At 40.7% G+C, this 19,311-nt stretch overlaps 2 gene segments (V, D, J or C); both read right to left on the bottom strand.

The window, feature by feature from the left end:
* Positions 1-347: 347 nt before the first annotated feature.
* On the bottom strand, positions 348-782 carry LOC118237943. The segment is given in 2 exon segments: positions 348-661; positions 740-782. Coding segments are annotated over 2 exon segments (357 nt in total).
* A 4,206-nt stretch (positions 783-4,988) lies between these two features.
* LOC113838954 lies at positions 4,989-17,153 on the bottom strand. The segment is given in 4 exon segments: positions 4,989-5,107; positions 5,201-5,383; positions 16,693-17,001; positions 17,108-17,153. Coding segments are annotated over 4 exon segments (657 nt in total).
* Positions 17,154-19,311: the final 2,158 nt, after the last annotated feature.

The following is a 19,311-nucleotide window of genomic DNA, read 5'->3' on the forward strand; positions in this document are numbered from 1 at the left end:
TGTAAAAAAAAATCATATTCCCTAAACCAGAGAGATGGCTCAGATGGTAAATGCTAGGACCACAACCAAAAGGACAAGAAATATTACTGTACACCCTGTCTTGAGAGACACAGTGAGAAGCAAACAAATGTGACTTCATATAAACACAGCATTTCAGTATCCTAGAGAGAAAAGACCTCCTTTCTTCTCTGTGCTTAGGGAGGTGAAATCAATTCAGAGGAAAACAATGTTTTTCTTTCCCTGCTCTGAAGTCTTAAGTTACTGGGCTTGGTTAGGACTGAGCGCCCCCTGATGGCCCAGAGCTCCTCTGCATGGAAGTTTTTGTCTGGACTTACTCTAAATTCCCCTCATTGTGTCTTTGAAGAGTAATATGTGGCTGTGTCCTCAGTGGTCACAGAGTTCAGCTGCAGGAAGAACTGGTTCTTGGATGTTTCTCTGGTGATGGAGATGCGGCTCTTGAGGGATGGGTTATAGTTAGTGCTGCCAACATAATTTATGTACCCCATCCACTCCAGCTTCTTCCCTGGGAACTGCCTGATCCAACTACAGGCGTAATTGGTGGTGATTGAGTAACCAGTGACAGAGCAAGTGAGGGACAGTGACTGTGAGGGCTTCACCAGGCCAGGTCCTGACTCCTGAAGCTGGATCTGGGACAGGACACCTGAAGACAAGAGTCAATTCTGTCAATCCATGTTGTCACATCCCCTCATGGACACATGTATGAAATGGTCACACTCACCAGGAAGGGCTGTCACCAGGTACAGAAGACCAAGCAGCCTCATCTTCTGGGCTACAGCCCCTTTTCTCAGAGGTCAGCCTCCTGTGAGAGAGATGTGAGCTCCCACAGCTCAGGAGGGGATTTAACTTGGAGCTAGAAGATGCATTTGCATGTGGGGAGTCAGCCTTGTCCTTAAAAAAGAGGAAGGTTGATAACCACTCCATGCCCATGCCTGGAGATAAATAAAATTAAAAAATAATACCCTGTTAACCCAGAATCAAGCAGGACTCATTAGTTCCTAAGGTAGATAGATGGACCCCATGAGCCCTTCCATTATCCAAGACTCATTACTGATAGGATGTTCATATACAGGTCCAATGTAAGCAACTGTAGCTGCTGTAAAATAATTACGGTGTAGCTTTTCATGACCAGGGCATAGTATTCTGTACCCTTTCCCCCTATATCCTGCTCTCATATCTCAAATAGACTATTACTCTTAGGGTGATGATTGACCTTTGAAGGCTGAGGACACAACGATCCTTTCTTTTATTTTTCTTCACCCTGAGCAATCATTCGTCTTTTGAATTCTCACCATTTAATGTACACAAAATCTAGTCAGATGAGTCTGAGCACAGAATTTCTCTATGGGTTCAAACACAGATGTTTAAAGGTAAATTAGTGGCATCTTGGTTTCATTAAATAACAATAATACTTCCTGTTTCAGATCTATGACATTCTTAGCCATGGGTTTTTGCCAGGGATTATAGTACCAGACACATATTTCCTCTTTGGAATAGTACTCAGATCCAAAGTTAAGTTGGTTGCTTATGAAAAAGCCTTGTCATTATTACAGCAGTGGGTACATGTGTAGTTGTTGGGCAGATGGGAGATTTACACAACAAAGTTATTGCAAAAATTAATTTATCTTCCTTCCTTCCTCTGACTTTTTCCTTAATTTTTACAGAATTATTTTTTTATTCCTTATTGAAAATGTTTTCATACTACATATTCTAATGAATGTCTCCCCTCACCCAAATCCTCACACCCTATCCTAACTCTTCTCTCACACAAATACACTCCATTTATATATCTTTCATTAGAAAACAAAAGAAACCTAAAGTAATGACAAAATAAAATAAAGTAGAAATATCAATCTGGAACAGGACTAAAAAAAAGCAAAGCAAATGAACCAATGAAAAGCCTGGGAAAAATATTTTCACAGATTTGTAAGTTTGCACATGAAGAAATCCAATAAAACACAAAAATAGAATCCAAATTATATATAGAAAAATCCTGTATGAGGTAAAAAATGTCTTGACAAAGCATTATGAGACAAAGAATATCCAAAAACATCATTGAGTTCATTTTCTGCCAGCTATCTAATTCTAGGCAAGGGAATTTCCTTCAGAGTATTTCATGTACCTAGTGAATGCCATCTGAAAAATACATTGTCTTTGTGAGCAAGTTGTCAATTGGAGATAGCTTCTGTAATAGGGTAATGGCTTCTGTCCACTTCTTCTTTCAGCATTGTGACTCCATCAAGTTTAGACTTGTGAGGGCTCTGTGAGGCGTCTACAGAGTCTTAGTGTGCTAATATCTGCATCAATGCTGTTGTGTCTGGAATGTTTGTCTCCTTGGTGTCCTCCTTTCCCTCTGGAATTTATCTTCTGTGAGCATCCTCTTTTGCAGGGCTCCCTCCTGAGCTCTGTGGGGACAGATTTGAAGGAGACATCACATTGAATGCTTCAAGGTCTCCCACTTTCTGCACATTCTCCTGTTAGTCCCTGTATTTCAGACTTTTGCAGGAGGCTCTCTGATAAAGACTGAGCAAGACACAGATCTATAAATATAGGAGAATTCACTTGTTTCATTTTACCACTAATCCCTTTAGGACAACAGGAATATTTGCTTTACCCTAGGACTCACCTGTCTAATATTAGGTTCTGACCAACAGAGTGTTGGGATTGGTTCTATCACATGGGGTGAAACTTACATCTAATCTGAGATTGGTTGGTTCATTTCTCAAGCTTTTGGTCACTATTGTGTCAACCTGTCCTGTAGGTGTGCCATGATTGTACGGATAAGGGCTTATAGCAATTGTAATATATTTTCTTCATCAGTTTTCTACTGACAGACATCTAGAATGTTTATAATTCTGGCTATTATTAATTGAACAGCAATGATCATGGCTGAGCATGTATCTCCATTAGGATGTAGAGCCCTCTGTGTGTATAGCCAAGAGTGATGAAGTTGGTTGGTGAGATAGATCTATTCCCAGCCTCCTGTGGAACAGCCACGCTGATTCCAATGTGGCTGCACACAGTGGGTGACTTTTCAGTATGAGGTCTTTGGGTACATCAAAATGCCTCCTCCAGCAGACAGAAGATAAGCCTTAAAGACAAGTTTGTACAGCCACTAACAGATGCCTTCCCAATACATAAGAGAATCCCATTCAGTTGGGGGCCAGGAAAGGAAGGATTTCTCCCTTCTGGTCCATCCCCGTTACCCAGTTGGAGGAAGAGAGAAGAGTGTTTTACACAGTCATTGCTGTGTCAAGCAGTATTTTAGATTCAGCATGGGTTTGCATAATCTCTAACTGATTATTGACCAAGAGGATTCATGACTGCCACAGTGAATTCAGCATAGATTCCGCCCATGTTAAGGATATGGAATTCATACTTGTCATGCGGGGTGCACTACAGACACATGCAAAATTAATGTTATGAGATATGGGATAACACTCCATCAGACACTTGAGACTACTAAGTAATCTTGGTCTCCATGCTGGTTGTTATCAATTTGTTGAAAACCAAATACTCTATAGCATTTGGATGAGGAGATGTTATCCAGTGCACGGTAAGAGTTGATGATGTAGCAATGTAGATCTGTGTTCAATAAAGACTTGGTACTGTAGAGCTGGGTACTTGGACAGGGAAGGCAATAAATGTGACAGCAGAGAATAAGGTATAATCTCAGAACCTGCCTTAAATAGCTTGCACATACATCCAGTTGATAAATGAGATCTGTGAAAAGTAATTTAATAATACATTTGTCCAATTTATAGGAATCATTCTTGCAAGGCAGTGCATTCTGATACAAATGTGTCTTTCATTCTACGATGTGGGAACTTCTGCTGGACAACATTGCCACTAAATACCTTGAAGTCACTTAAGACTTAAGACTACTAAAGTGGTTTTATTTGCCCAGATGTTAGTGACTTGGAATTGACAGGTCAAATGTGTGTTATACTTTATTCTCAGCTCTTGCTGCAAATCTTCCCATCACTCAAAATCCAGATATATTTTCATCATAATTTGTCATCGCAGCTTTCCCTTTTATTGTTTTATTAAAGAAGATCTGTGTCAATGGAGGCTGTCACTGGCCATGATTTCTCAGGTTATGGTGTACTCCAGAGGCATCCTAAGTACCACCACATTTTACTTAGATTTCCTTTCCAACGCTGAATAAAGCAATATAGATATTTGAGGAGGAGTCAGACAAAGGAACACTAGAATGATTGTTTCTGAGCAAGTCACCAAACTGATCTTCTCTGTCATCTCTTTCTTGGGGCAGCTTCCTCCTCCTCCTGCCTCTCCTCCTCCTCCTCTTCCTCCTCCTCCACCTCCAGGGTTTCTGACACACTCAGTTTGTAGTTACAACACTGTGTCTCTTGCACAGTAATAGACAGCAGAGTCCTCAGATGTCAGGCTGCTGAGCTCCATGTAGGCTGTGCTGGAGGATTTGTCTCTATTCAGTGTGGTCTTGCCCTGGAAATACTGTGCTACAGTTTTTCCTATTTTTCTTTGTTAAAAAAGGAGTCAAGACAATGGACGAGGTCACTGGTCAGCAGCTGATGAATGTATGGTGAACTTTAAGGGTATCCTGAATCAGCATCGCCTTATTCCAATAGTCCTTTTGAAAATTAGACAAACACCCAGTTAGTCTGTGAAGTGACAAATGGACACTTGTAATGGTTAGTTCTGAACAAGTCTCCAGGCTGATTTTCTCTGTCTTCTCAGTCCCAGGGAAGCTTCCTGCTCCTCCAGGGTTTCTGACACACTCAGGATGTGCTTGCAACACTGTGTGCCCAACAGTAATAGACAGAAGAGTCCTCAGATGTCAGGCTGCTGAGCTCCATGTAGGCTGTGCTGGAGGATGTGTCTGCAGTCAGTGTGGCCTTGCCCTGGAACTTCTGATTGTAGTCAGTACCACCATTTTTAGGATTAATAGCACCAATCCACTCCAGGCCCTTTCCAGGCTTCTGCATCACTCAGCTTATATCAGAGTCAGTGAAGGTGTCACCTGAAGCCTTGCAAGACAACTTCACTGAGGCTCCAGGCTTCACCAGCTCAGCCCCAGACTGCTGCAGCTGGACCTGTGAGTGGACACCTGTGGAGAGAAAGGAAGAGTGTATATCTTTGTCTCCTCAGTCTCTGTTCCTTCTTCAAGTTTGCAACTGGAATGCTCCTTACCTGTAGTTACTGACACAAGAAAGAGAATGGTCCAGCTCCATCCCATGGTGAGGACCTGTGTCTTCTGTAACTATGGAGAGGACACTGATCTTATGCTGTGCTGAGTTCTGGATGTCCTTGTATTTGCCATAATAGACTCGGGTAATTTGCATATTCATGCGAAGGGTACTTCTTTGATGAGGACCTAGTCTTGCTGGAGAAGAAGGTAGAGGACACCTAGGTTAGGCAGCAAGATGCTGAGGTCCCAGTCCTAATCCTGTCTGAGGATATAAAGCATCCTGTTCTGGGATCTCTGCACATGATGAGGAAGTAACATCAGGACCTGAGATCTCCACAGATTCCAGGCCTGAGGCAGTGGCTCCAATGTGTCACAGGGAATACATAAAGAATTTTAAGTGAAATTGTCTATTAGAATAAGGGTAAAATAGGAGGGGAAAGATAATGAAGGGTAGAGACTATGGGAAAATTTTGAAATTTTAAATTTTAATGCATGTATAACATATAGTATGATCATATCTATACCCATTATGCCACACTGGTTCCACTTGGGGCTTTCCAATAAGTCTCTGTCCCTGTTTATGACCTCTTTTATTTCATTAACTATTTACAAGTGGAGTCCAATAGATTTTAGGTATATACACAGAGGGGGAGTCTTTCCCTAGCACAACAGAAACCTACAGAAAAATTCCAAATATAATTGAAAATATTTTCCCATTAGTCATTAATGCCAATATATTCTCAGGTAGGTTTGGGTCCCCAGGAATTTCCCTCCATCCATGTAACAGTTTTAAAAATTGTTATACTATTTTCAGTGGTATGAACAGTAGAGACATGCACCAAGGTTTATGTGTGATCCTCAGAGGAAAATGTATGGAATTCAGTTCTTGCATCCTCTCATGTGTGTCTAAGCAATCAAACTGATGTTACTAAGTTTGCCAGGAGACACCTTTACCCAGCTCAGCTACTTCATGGGTTCTGACAAAACAAAATGCACTCAATGGTATTTTTAAAATGTTTTCATTCATATCACTTTGTGCATTTTTGTTTCACTATTTCTGCCTGTGAATCATGGTTACAGTGTTGTGTTTTTGGATTTTGTGTGTACTTGTGTATAATGGTATTTGCTGTTTTATTTTTTGCTTGGTGTTAATCCCTTCCCTCAAATATTTTTGTCTGTTTGTTTTATTCCTTGATAGAGACAGACAAGGTGGAGAGTTGGGTAGGAGAGGATACATGAAAGATGTTGGAGGAATAGGGGCAGGGGAATCCATGGTCAGAATACATTGCACAAAAGTTGTCAAAAATTGTAAATGTAAATGCAAACTGAGTAAAATAAACAAGAAAATATAAACCTACTAAAAGTTTAACGAAGAACCGTTACTGTATTTGTCCATGGAAACGTCACATGTCAACAACAACAGGTGCAGGTCAGCTAGTATACTCTAGAAAGGAAACCACAGAGGATACAGAGTGCCCTCCACACCAACCTCAGCTCTCTGCTGGGGATTATTGACTCCATTGTGTCCCCTGATGGTCCTGAGCTCCCTGCAGGTTGGTTTGTCATGGCCTACACTGAATTTGCAGCTTCTCCCTTGAGCAGTAACCCATCCCTGCCAATTCAATGCACACAGAGCATAACTTCATGGAGAAATGACTGTTGATTGTCTGGACATGCTGACCGAAGGTTTCAATGACAGATTTTAAGTTGTCCCTATACTATCATCAATGACCCTTGTTCTTGGTCAGGTCATGTGTTATTCAAGCTTTTCAGAAACTGATCATTTTCATGCAAGAAGGATGGATTTGGAATATGCTCCCCAAATGAGACAATCCAATAGCACTATGTAGGAATATGTGTGAATATGTCTTTAAATGTCTGAAGAGTAGCTACATTATTAAGCAAACATACATCCTACATAAACACAGGCTATTCATGAATGTTTTCCCCTCATATCAGGTCATGAATTAGATGCACCTAATGTTGCAGGATAGAAAGACCTGGGAATCTTGTGGTTCATGCCTTCTCATTTGTCACTCGTCAGGATTGATATGATGTCCTGAGGTCTGTCAGTTCACCTCTTGTCATTATGGAAGAACACTCATCCCCTCAAACAGGATGATGAATGTTTTTATCTTTATATTTCATAATTTCTGTTGTATAACTAATATCTATAAAGTTGGATTTCATACTCCAGGACATGGGATGTTGATGGCTATCATAGGTTGCAATGGACAAGAGTGCATGCCTACTTAAGTAATATAGAGACATGTCCTGTTACAATTCACAAATTTGTGGGACCTGTGAGAATATAAATAGATACTATTAGCTTAACTCTTGAATTGCAGAGAGACCTGTGCAGACCCTGAGGATATAATATCAACGTCTAAGCACTTAATTTAGAAATAGTATCCCAAGCAAATACTAGTTCCTTTTCCTGATTAAATTGATTGACAGTTCTGCTCATCACTACTACTGTCAATGAAAATTTCAAAAAATGCTAAATTAGATGAAATTGTAATGTTTCCTTTCATGTACAAGCAGTTAATATTTGATTTTCCAGTAGGTTGCAGGTGTGTGTCCCTGGTGTTTTTTATTTTGTTTTGAATCCTGTTCCTTTTTGTCCAGTAGTTTACTTTTTATAGAGAGAAAGAAGTGTCATGGTGTTGCATCATGGGAAAATCAGAGATGAGTTAAGCATGGAAACTGATGAGAATCAATTATATTAAATGATACATTTGTCAAAAATCAAAAAAATTAAATCTTAATAAACTAAATGGTGAAATAAAATCTGTTCAACAATTAGCAGGTAATTGTTAGTGTTTGGAAACTGGAGATCACACATTTCATCTGCAGCAGGTGTTCAGCTAATAGAATGTAAGAAGTGAGACCACAGAGGATATGGGGTCCCTCACTCCTCATCTCATGTCTGTGCTGTTGATTCTTGGCTCATTTGCGTCCCCTGCTGGTCCTGAGCTCCAATGCAGGTTGGTGTGTCATGACTTACTCTGAAGTTGAAGTGTCTCTCTTGAGCAATAACACACTCATGCTACTCCAGTGCTCACACAGCTCAGATGAGGAGAAAAAGAATCCCTTGTTTTACTGTAGATAATAAATGTATATGCCAGAGACTCATTTTCAGTGCCCCTGTGTTGTCATTATTCCCATTAATGCCATGGTCTTCCCTGGTGGCCATTGGGGATTTCTCCACACTCCACACTGGTCTACAGAGTCACTACAAAGAATTACTGCATGGCATATAACTCCACCTAGGAGAAATGGTCAATGTGTTTTTACTTGACTTTTAATATTTTGCAGGGAATCATGTAGTTGGTCCAGTCCAGTTGCCTTGAGATGCACATTGCATAGGATTTCAGGGTAAAGTTGGTTGCTCCTGGGACACTGTGTGCTCTTCAGTTCATGGCAAGACAAGCCCCTCCCTCAGGCAGTAAATCATTCAGGCCACCTCTGTTTCTCTATCTTCCCTAGAATTCCATGAAACATACAGAAGACTGACAGGACAATTGGTCTTAGACCTTAATATTTTATACCTTTAGAATTGTATCATCACTGTATTCTGGAAAGTACCACTGTAATGATCCTAGCACTTGCCTTCATAGTCTGTTTCTGGTGACAGTATAAGAAGTTTGATTCCCACAATAAACTTGTCACAGCTTCAGCCTTGCTGTGCTTCCTCCAATTAGGTCTTGTTAAAATTCAGTTCTCAGTCACCATAACCAAGAGACCCTGCCTGGGTGAATAAGAACTGGTGCTTACAAGGTTTCTATCAACTGGACTCACATGGTTGTTGAAGAATTATTTGCCCTAAGCAAAGCAGAAATGGATCATCTCACATTCAATAAATGTTGCTCATGTATGTATGTATTTTCTTCAGAATACCTGGGAGATATTGACAAGTTAATCCACAGAATCCTGGTGTCCAGAATGTGCCTAAACTGCAAGTTCACTGTGGTGATCATATGTCACGGGCAGCCATATGGCCTGACCTCACCCTGTTGTTAGAGAACAAACAGTTGGTTTTCAACTTCACACTGTGATATTCAATGAGTTCTGCTTGTCTTGATGTCAGTAATCCCATATTCTTTTTTAAAATTTTATTTGCTTATTATGTTTACAGTGTTCTATATGCATGTTTTGCCTGTACACCAGAAGAGAGCACAAGATGCCATTACAAATGGTTGTGAGCCATCATGGGAATTGAACTCATGACCTCTAAGAGCTGCTAGTGCTCTTAACCTCTGAGCCATCTCTCCAGCCCCAGTAATCCCATATTCTATAGTCTGTTTGTTCAGCAAAAATTCTTGACACACAGCTGAGGTCACTATAATAGAATCCAGAGGAGTCTCAGACCTGGAAAAGTAGATTGTCTTTTGATTTTCCAGATTCTTGAAACCGTGATCCTTAACCGTGAGCCAACATCAACCATCATTTCTCCCTTTGATCTTCTGTAACTCACAGGTAAACACTCCAGCTTTCCTACCTTCAGTAGCCAGAGAGACATCTACCAGAGTGAGCAGATAAAGTTAACAGTACACACCAGGAAAAGCAGAAAACTGTGATGAGGAACTCTGTAGCCACTAAAGGGTTGACAGCCCCTGTGGATGACATCACCTGGCATGTGTATAGAGGTCACTCACATTTCCCACAAGACAAGAGTATAAGAAACTCCTGCAAGGGAACAATTACATGAGCTATTGGGTTTAAATTAATCTTTACAAGGATGCAAATTTCCAACGTGCACTGTGTGAAAATGTTAACTATTCTCCTTGTAGAGCATTAACACATTGGAAGCAGTAGACATCCTGTTTCCCATCTATGTGAGTTAATCACATTCATTCATTGAATTTCTCAATTCCACTCCTCATGATGGGAAATAAATACCAAGTTGTTCAGATTATTTAAGTATCCCTGTGATTTCTTAATATTACAGACCTTTGTTGGAAAAACATGGAAAGCTTTATTTATGTTTATTTAATCTAATAGCAAGTGGCAAATGGATATCTTAGTTGCTGCATGTGGACACAATGATATACTTACTACAAAATAAGCAAATAGTAACTGTCACAGAATAAGATGTCACAGAGGGTCCCTGGGATATTTATTGAACACCAAGGGAAACCACATCTTCTTAAATGAAGCTGAAATAGCTTGTTTGTTTGGAAACTCATGGACACACTTATATGACATGAGGACATCCCAACTTTGTGTGGGAGTAACACGTTCCCATCAGTATTTGTACCTCAGCCATGAACAGTTCACCTCAGGAGTTCCCTGCACTACTCTACACTATGGCTAATACAGCTGCAGTGGTGTGTGTATCCCAACAATCTGAGGCACATTCCTTAGACATAGCACCAACTGTTTCCTGTCAGCAATCTAGGAATTTCTATGACAAGCAGATGTATCTGAGGGTGGAAGGAATGGAGAATCAAACACAGAATTAATTTTTTAATGGGAAAACTACTGCAATGTCAAGTTCATCTCACCTTTAAAAAAGATGCTCATGTTTATAAAATATGTTCCTAAGACCAGAGAGATGGGTCAGATGGTAAATGCACAACCAAAACGAAAAGAAACATTACTGTGTACCCTGTCTTGAGAGACACAGTGAGGAACAAAAACAATGTGACTTTACAAAAACACAGCACTTCAGCCACAGAGAGAGAAAAGACCCTCCCGGTCTTCTCTGTGCTTAGAGAGTGAGAAGCAAATTCACGGGAAACCAAGTGTTTTACTTTCCCTTTTCTGAAATCTTAGAGTTCCTGGGCATGGTTAGATTTGAGCTCCCACTGCAGGCCCAGAGCTCCTTTGAAGAGAGGTTTGTGTCTGGGCTCATGCTGAAGTCCTCTCACTGTGACTCTTGCACAGTAATATGTGGCTGTGTCCTCAGTGGTCACAGAGTTCAGCTGCAGGAAGAACTGGTTCTTGGCTGTGTCTCTGGTGATGGAGATGCGGCTCTTGAGGGATGGGTTGTAGTCAGTGCCACCACCATCATATCTTATGCCCCCCATCCACTCTAGCTTCTTCCCTGGGAACTGCCTGATCCAGGTCCACCAGTAACCACTGGTGATGGAGTAATTTGGATTTTAATGTTTTCCTTTTTCAGAACTCCACAGGCGTGTTTCTTGTGAGTTTCTTCTATAAATACTTTTCATTTGCCTATTTGTTTGCTCTCTAGAGTGATAAAGAAATATTGTGGAGTTGAATGGCCAGTCCTTATATAAGCACAAGAAGATTGTCCTAATTTGAACCAGCTTAGTCAAGACAGGAAAGACAGTAGTTCATACTAGCCAGATCATCAATCACAAAAATATGCAAAAGTCATCCAAATTAGAAAATTGAAATCTATTCATCATTCCAGAAGGCATGATTATATATATATATATGTATATATGTATATATAATATATATATATATATATATATATATATAGAGAGAGAGAGAGAGAGAGAGACAGATATAGATATAGATATAGATATAGATATATAGTCAAACTTAGAGAAGAAATAGAACTATTAAACTAATTAAGAGATATGGTAGGATACACCATTAAATAAATCAAAAAAGAAAAATAAAGACATACACACATACTCCATGCCTCCCCAAACTCTCACTTTCAAACTCCCAGCTTTCCCTTCCCTATTAGCTGTTACACACACGCACACACACACACACACACAGACACACACACACACACACACACACACACATTTATATGTAAATATAAAATACAACCTGCTCAGATTGTTCAATGTTGCATATACATGATTTCATGGATGACCACTTTACATTGGAAGTTTGAAAATATTCACACAGCAGAAATATGATCATGAGCCCATATACACATAAACATTAAAGTCAGTCACAAGAAAAGAAAAATCAATTAAATAGCAAAGAATACTTGATAGGCATTTTCCAAATAATGTTACTGTATATCCAGATATATGTAAAGAATTTCCAGTTTTTAATTATTATTCATAGATTCATAGATTAAATGCACATGGTTATGCCCATCAGATATCTTAGTGTAACTTGTCATAAACAAGAGATAACTAGGGCTGATTCACACAGAAGGCATTTCATTGGTTTGTCTGTACATGAGTGTGGTGAGACTGGTGTGCACTCTTCACCAAACAAAACACAGCTTCACCATAAATTCTCCCAGTCAACCAATAGGCTACAGATGAGAGACAGGAACGTGTGTTCATGAGAGGTCTACACCAACATCTGCATCTATTGCAGGGTCATTCCCAGGAGTCAAGATAAGAAAAGGACTTCACTATGAAGCTGAGAGTGGTTTGTGGGGTGTGGGAATTCAGGAGTTAATGGGAGGATTGGCTGATCACTATCATCAAAATATGTCATAGATGCATAAAATGATCAAAGATACAATACAATGAATAAGTTGAATTGATCACAGTATTTGAGGAAGAAGTCATTGACAAAGAAAGGATGACAAAGAGAATCTGTGAGAATACTGTGATGTGGTCTTGAGATGAGGAAAACTCTGTCCTGTGTGTGAAACTGAATGGACCTGAGTGAGTTACAGCAAGTGAGATAATCCAGGGTCATGAAGACAAACACTGCCTGGCCTGAGACACATGGAGAATGAAAAGACAGAAAGACACAAAATAAATCAGAGGCATGGAGATTTGATCCACAGGCCATCTGCTGTAAACGTGTCTCATGCACTGGTGAAATCCTAAGCATGACTTTAAAACTTGGATCCAATTTCAAGGAATTCATGATAACTGGGATATCTCTGAGTTAAATGACCCTGTAAAACCAGAATGCAAACACCTGACATGGGAAAGTTCTTGTGACCAAATAACCACGTAACTGACACTCCGTGATATGCCTAAGTTCTGTTTTGTTTCTGTTACAGTGAACAGCTTCAGGAATATTCTCTCTTAGACATACTTTGGAGCCTGTGGTTAAGAACTGTTCAGTCAGGATTCGTTAACATTCACCTCCTATTTACAGGTTTCATCTGACAGCCACAATAGCTGTTTTGTTGCAATTAAAATAACATTTAATTAAAACACAGCACCTGATTTATGGTTTTCACACGACTGAATAAAAACCCTACTTAATAAAGTTGTTTATATCTTCCCTCCACTCTAGGAAAACAAATTTCTATCCCCTAAAGAAACAGCCAAAAAAACCCTTTATAGTTAGGAATTAAACCTGATCATCCTATTTCAAAATTGCCGAGACTGTTTCTAGTGGGCTTCTGGAAATGCACCTTGACACCTGGCCTGAGGGAGGAAGGGGTAAGGAAAATGTGGATGTTACAGTGAGAGCTGGCAGGTGGCCCAGACATCTGGTCTGGTGTCCTACAAGGCCCTGCCATGCAAAATCAGCCCTGGCACCACAGGTAGCGCTGTGAATAGCATTTCCAGCCTGGTGGCTCCATCACGAGTTCAATACTGAAAGCATATCAAGGGGGGATTCACTTTTTAAAAGATGAGCTTTTCAAAATGCTCCATTACAAGCCTGGGCTGCCCAAAGCTGCCAGCCTCCATGGATGTACTGAAGAGCTTTTCTGCAGGAACTGTACTTGGGGGGAAGCCCAGACATCGGACTGCTAAGGTAGACAGCCCAGGCCAGGATGACCTCTTCAGGTTCCAGTGAGTAAGGGGGTCACAGGTGTGTTCCAGCACCTCTTCCTCCAAATATGCAAGCACCATGGCTTTGGGTAGCTTCTCTCACTTATCTCTCTTTATTGGAGCAATGAGTGACCACAGGCTCTCCCCTGTGCCAGTGTCTTTAAGTGGGGACCCTGAGTCACAGCCATTGGAGGTGGCCGTGTCCTCTGAGGTAGAATTCAGTATTTCTAGCTCCCTGATTAAGTCTTGCCTGCACTGCTCTGCCTCTTGTACAAATTCATCATTGATGTCTAATCTACTCATAATTGTACATGAATAGGACCCAAGAACATAATTACTGCATCCATCATGATGGTGTTTACACAATGCTTTTCTTATTTTTAAATTTAATTTAATCTAAATTTTCAGCTTCACACCTAATTTCTCACAGATTTTTTAACCACCTCCTTACGTTCCCAGTTATAGGTGTTTCCTCTCATTTTAAAAAAAACAGAAAGAAAAATCACAAATATAGAAAAAATCAAAGTCCTTGTTTTGTTCTCCTAATACTTCTGTGAAGTGTGGTTCATGTAACCTGGGTCTCTCTGCTGTGGAAAACTGACTTCCTCCCAGCCTTTGTCAATTGTGAGTGGCTTCATTGCTAAGTTGGGACTTAGTGTCTACTGCCAATGCTCCATGGTTGTATTTTGTCTGGCTTGAATGGCATTCTTACTTGGTCTGAAGAGTAAAAATCTGGAGTCAGATATGGAGGAAAATGCTGAGAAATCAGAGAGAAGAAGGAACAAGTCAAAGCCACCTTTACCTCCTTAGATTCCCAGCAGAAAAGAGAGCAATTTCCTTTGTTCCAGTTTATATCCCTTCCCCACCCAAATCTCACCTCTTCCCCCTGACCAGCCATCTCACTTCCTGTCTGTCCTGTCAGTCCTCCAGACCTCTGGTTAACTAGTGGCAAGCTCCATCCTCTGATCTTCAGACAAGCTTTATTTGTCCAACCAAGAAATCACCACAAGCTTGAGCTTCTCCATGTCTTGTTCACAGTCTCTGTGAGTTCACATGTGCATCTGTTGTATTGTGTCCTAGAAACGGTTTCCTTGATGCTGCCCATACCTTGTGGTTCTTGCAATCATTCCACCCACTCTTCTTCATAGGTTCCTGAGCACTGGCGGGAGGGTTGTGACAAAGACATCCCATTTAGGAATGAGCATGCCAAAGGCTCTCTCTCTCTAGAGGTAGTCAGGTTGTGGATTTAATTTTGTTCTTCTTAAACACAGCAGTGTGTGAAGCAGAATATTGGGGCAGCTGTCTGAGCTCTGCTCACAACTGCAGAGTCATTCCTGTCCCTGAGATATGACCTCATCATAAAATAGCACCTTCAGTTTTCATTAAGTAGAGTCTTGTGGAGTTTTCTACTATACAATGTGGAAATCTCATCTGGCATAAACCACTTTTCATGGACAGGACTAGGTCTGTCCAACCTTCCAGACTCAGCCAATGGAATCTGTCATTTCTTGCTCTCCCTGACAGGACTGCGGCTCTCTCCACTAACCTCCATGTTCCTTGTATGTTACTAAATTTCAATTCTGCATTCCTTTCAGTGACTGGGGCGGTGTTAGTTTGAATTACAAGGTCCCCCAGTGGCTCCTGTTTTGAATACTTGGTTCTCAGTTAGAGCAACTCTTTGGGCAGTAATAGCAGGTGTTGTCTTGTTGGAGAATGTGAGTGCATGGTAAAAGGCATTGAGGTTCTACAGTTACATGGTATTTTCAGTGTGCCTCTCTGCTGCCTGCTTGAGGATCAAGTTGTTAGCCCTCAGCTGCTGCTCCTGTCACCATGCCTTTGGTTTGCATATCTTGGATACTAATGTTTGGAAACTGTAACAGCAATTAAATGATTACTTTGTAAGCTGTATTTATCAGGTTGTTTTATCAAAGCAATAAAAAATAGGTAAGACAGACATTCTTCACCTTTTGTACACTGCGGGGATCAACTCAGAGAACAAAGCTGGAATTTTGGTGGCTCTTAGAGAAATGAGCTGTCTCTGTCTCTACTCAGGTGTCACCCATACACCCAACATGATCACTGTTAGATTTAGATAAAATGGCCAATTGTGTGTGAGAGATTTTCTAGGTGAGCAGATCTAGCTTCTCATGAAGATTATCATGTGATGAGACACATATGTTCAATACTTTCCTGGTGATGCAATTCCACTTAGGACTCTTGTGGAAGACAATAACTCATGCTGAACACGCCATTTCCACACAGACATAGACTTTACCAAAGGATTAAGTTTGTACAAATTCCATGATGAACAGAGAGAGAAGTCATTAAAAATTAAATTAGCCACAAAAAAGAGGATGTCAGATGTGAACCTGATGTTTACAGTCAGCAGGGAGAGGAGGGGAGGTTTGAGTCTTGTGGTTCAGTATCTGGGTCCACTTTCCTCTTGATTTTCCCTTAAATATAAATGCTTCTCTATTAAGAAATCTGACAGAGGATTTGCTTTAATACTATTTAAACAAAAGACCCGGAACAACAAAGAACTTCCTGCTGTGACATCAGTGATATAATGGAGATGTTTTTACCCTCATAGCTGTCACTTTGCATTTTGTTCATCTGAGACTCTGCCTCCTATTCTTATATAACAACAGAAACACAGGAGATGTAGTGAGGACAATAGTCACCCAGAGCACAAATATTTACAGAGGCTTTCTGGGAACTGTAGGATGAAAGGATCCTAAGCTGCTGGTAAATGTACACAGTTGTGTCTTTATGCTCTGCTGGGATGGTGTGTTCTGTGTGTGCTGTGCGCCCCCTGGTGACTGAAAGCGGCCTCACAGTGAGGTTTTTGTCTGGGTTCACACTGAGATCACTCACTGTGTCTAACACAGTAATAAGTGGCGGTGTCCTCAGACTTCACACTGTTCATTTGCAGGTACAGAGTGTTCTTGGCATTGTCTCTGGAGATGGTGAACCGGCCCTTCACGGATGGTGCATAGTTTGTGGTACTACCATCATATTTAATTTCTCCAACCCACTCCAGTCCCTTGCTGGGAGCCTGGTGGAACCAGTACATCCAGTAGTCACTGAAGGTGAATCCAGAGGCTACACAGGAGAGTTTCAGGGACCCTCCAGGCTTGACCAGGCCACCCCCAGACTCCACCAACTGCACCTCACACTGGACACCTGAAAACACAAAAAAATCCTGGTCAAGAAATCATCACACATGTCCATTGTCCCTCAGATTAATGTCCACTCACACAGTCAGCATCTACTGCTCTCCATAAATTACCTTTTAAAAGGGCAGCAAGGAAAATGCAGCTGAGTCCCAACTCCATGCTGATCCCTGAGTGATGTCTTGGGATCCACAGCTGAGCTCCTCTGCCTGAGCTGTAAGGTCAGGGCTGGGCTGCTTTTCATGAGCAGAGAGAGGGCCCATTTGCATGTCTTCCTGCTTGATAGCAAGCTCTGTCGTGGAGCCTGGAGATGGCAGGTCCTGGATTATTTGTTAATGTGCTGGAGGAATCAGATCATAATGTTAATGTTGGGGAAAGGGTATTAAATTATATCATTTTCAAATCATCTCCTATTATCCCTTTTTCTATAAAGACTCATTTTCATGTTCATTTCAACTCCCTTCTCCACATCTGGGATTAGGAGAGCAGTGGCATTGCTTTGCAGTGCTCATTTTCTATGAAGTCAGCACTACTGTGTTGACCTCATCCCTGAAGTACATAAATCTCCTTACATAGCTATATATTTTTGTAAATCTTCTTCCTGAGGTTGATAACTCCCTGTCTGTATGGAGTCATGTGACATTCCTGAATTCCAGTGCTCAGCTAATCACATGTAAAAGTCTTTTCCAGACATGTGTGTATTTCTTGTGTTATCATCTAATTCAGTTTTCCTGTAGTGCAAGTTTACCTATTTGTCCCTAGAAATGGGGAGTGACCCAGAAGCTGAACTTCAAGGCAGAGCTGAGCTTTGACTTCTGCATGTCTGCAGGTGGCCCTGTCACAGGAGCAGCAGGTGGCAATTCAAGTTCAAGAGTCAGGCGATCAGGAGGTGAATACCTGGGATGTGGATCTCTGATACACAAAACCTTGCTGTTCCTTTTGATTTTTGCTGCTGCCATCTTTGTCTGGTACCTGGCATGGTGTGAATGGGTGTCGGGAGATCCCCACTGCCTGTAATACAGTGTGTTCTCATGTGGAAACATCCCATTCTACTGGTCATTTTTACCTGTGCATTATTTTAAAGATGATTTCTTCTTAAGCTGTACTGTGTAATTGATAATATTAAAGTTAGTTTATATAGACTGATGATGACAAAAATAAATAAAAGTTAGCTTCACACAGCGAGGGCCTATGAGTTTCACTTCCACAGTTGCATAGACTGTAGTACAGGTTAATGAATAGGGAAAACACTTGAGTCCCTGGAAGCCAGGATTTCTCAATTCTTTCCATCTTAATGTTGAAAGACGTATTTACAGGTTTCTGTAAAAGATATTGGAATCCAAGTTAGGAATATTTATATTAGGAGATGGTATGAATTGACCCTTTCGTTTAAAGCCTTCTCAAAATGAAGGGAATCCTGCCTGGTGCTGGAAAACTAGTCAGATACCCAAGGTTTCTCACATCATAGATTATGGAGGAAAACATTCAACTGCCACTAACTGGCATGATTTCTAACTACTTTGTCTTCATACTTAAAAATATGTGTTGTTATCTCCACTCATCAAGGAAACTTCTCTTTACAAAATTTGGAGACTATTACAGAAAACCATAGCAGATCAAAATGCAGACCTGATACATCTACAACACATCTTCTGCATCAAGAAACAAGAGTATACCTCTAAGTTGTCCAATAACATAAAATCCTGAACACGCATTACATGGACTGAGGTCGAATTTCATTATTTAGAAATATAGAAATCACACACACACACACACACGCACACACACACACACACACACACACAGAGAGAGAGAGAGAGAGAGAGAGAGAGAGAGAGAGAGAGAGAGAGACAGAGACAGAGACAGAGACAGAGACAGACAGAGACAGACAGAGACAGACAGAGAAACAGAAATATTTATAAATTTAAAAAGTAGCAATGTATTGGAAAGAAAACTGGAGTCTCTAAATGAAGGTATGTAGGGAGAAAAAGGAAGAGGAAAATGAAGTATATTATAATCTAAAACTTCATATAAATTGGCAATGAAAACCAAACTCATTGTATCCTGAGTTTCTTAGATAGTCATAAAAATAGTACAAAATGCTCGAGTGATTGGCTAGTAGGTACAAAACCACACCAGGAACATACCCTGTTCTGGCACATTCATTACACCCTAGAATTGTGTGGTGGTTCAGTAGGATCAAGAACTATAAATACTCCTTGTATTTGTAACATTAGTGAGGCAAGCCTGGGACTATTGATGCTGGTTTCCCACAAAATATAATGCAAAATACCTCTAGAAACAATTGAACAAGACATCT

Source organism: Cricetulus griseus, unplaced genomic scaffold, assembly GCF_003668045.3.
Source record: "Cricetulus griseus strain 17A/GY unplaced genomic scaffold, alternate assembly CriGri-PICRH-1.0 unplaced_scaffold_246, whole genome shotgun sequence".
In the NCBI taxonomy this organism is placed as follows: domain Eukaryota; kingdom Metazoa; phylum Chordata; class Mammalia; order Rodentia; family Cricetidae; genus Cricetulus; species Cricetulus griseus.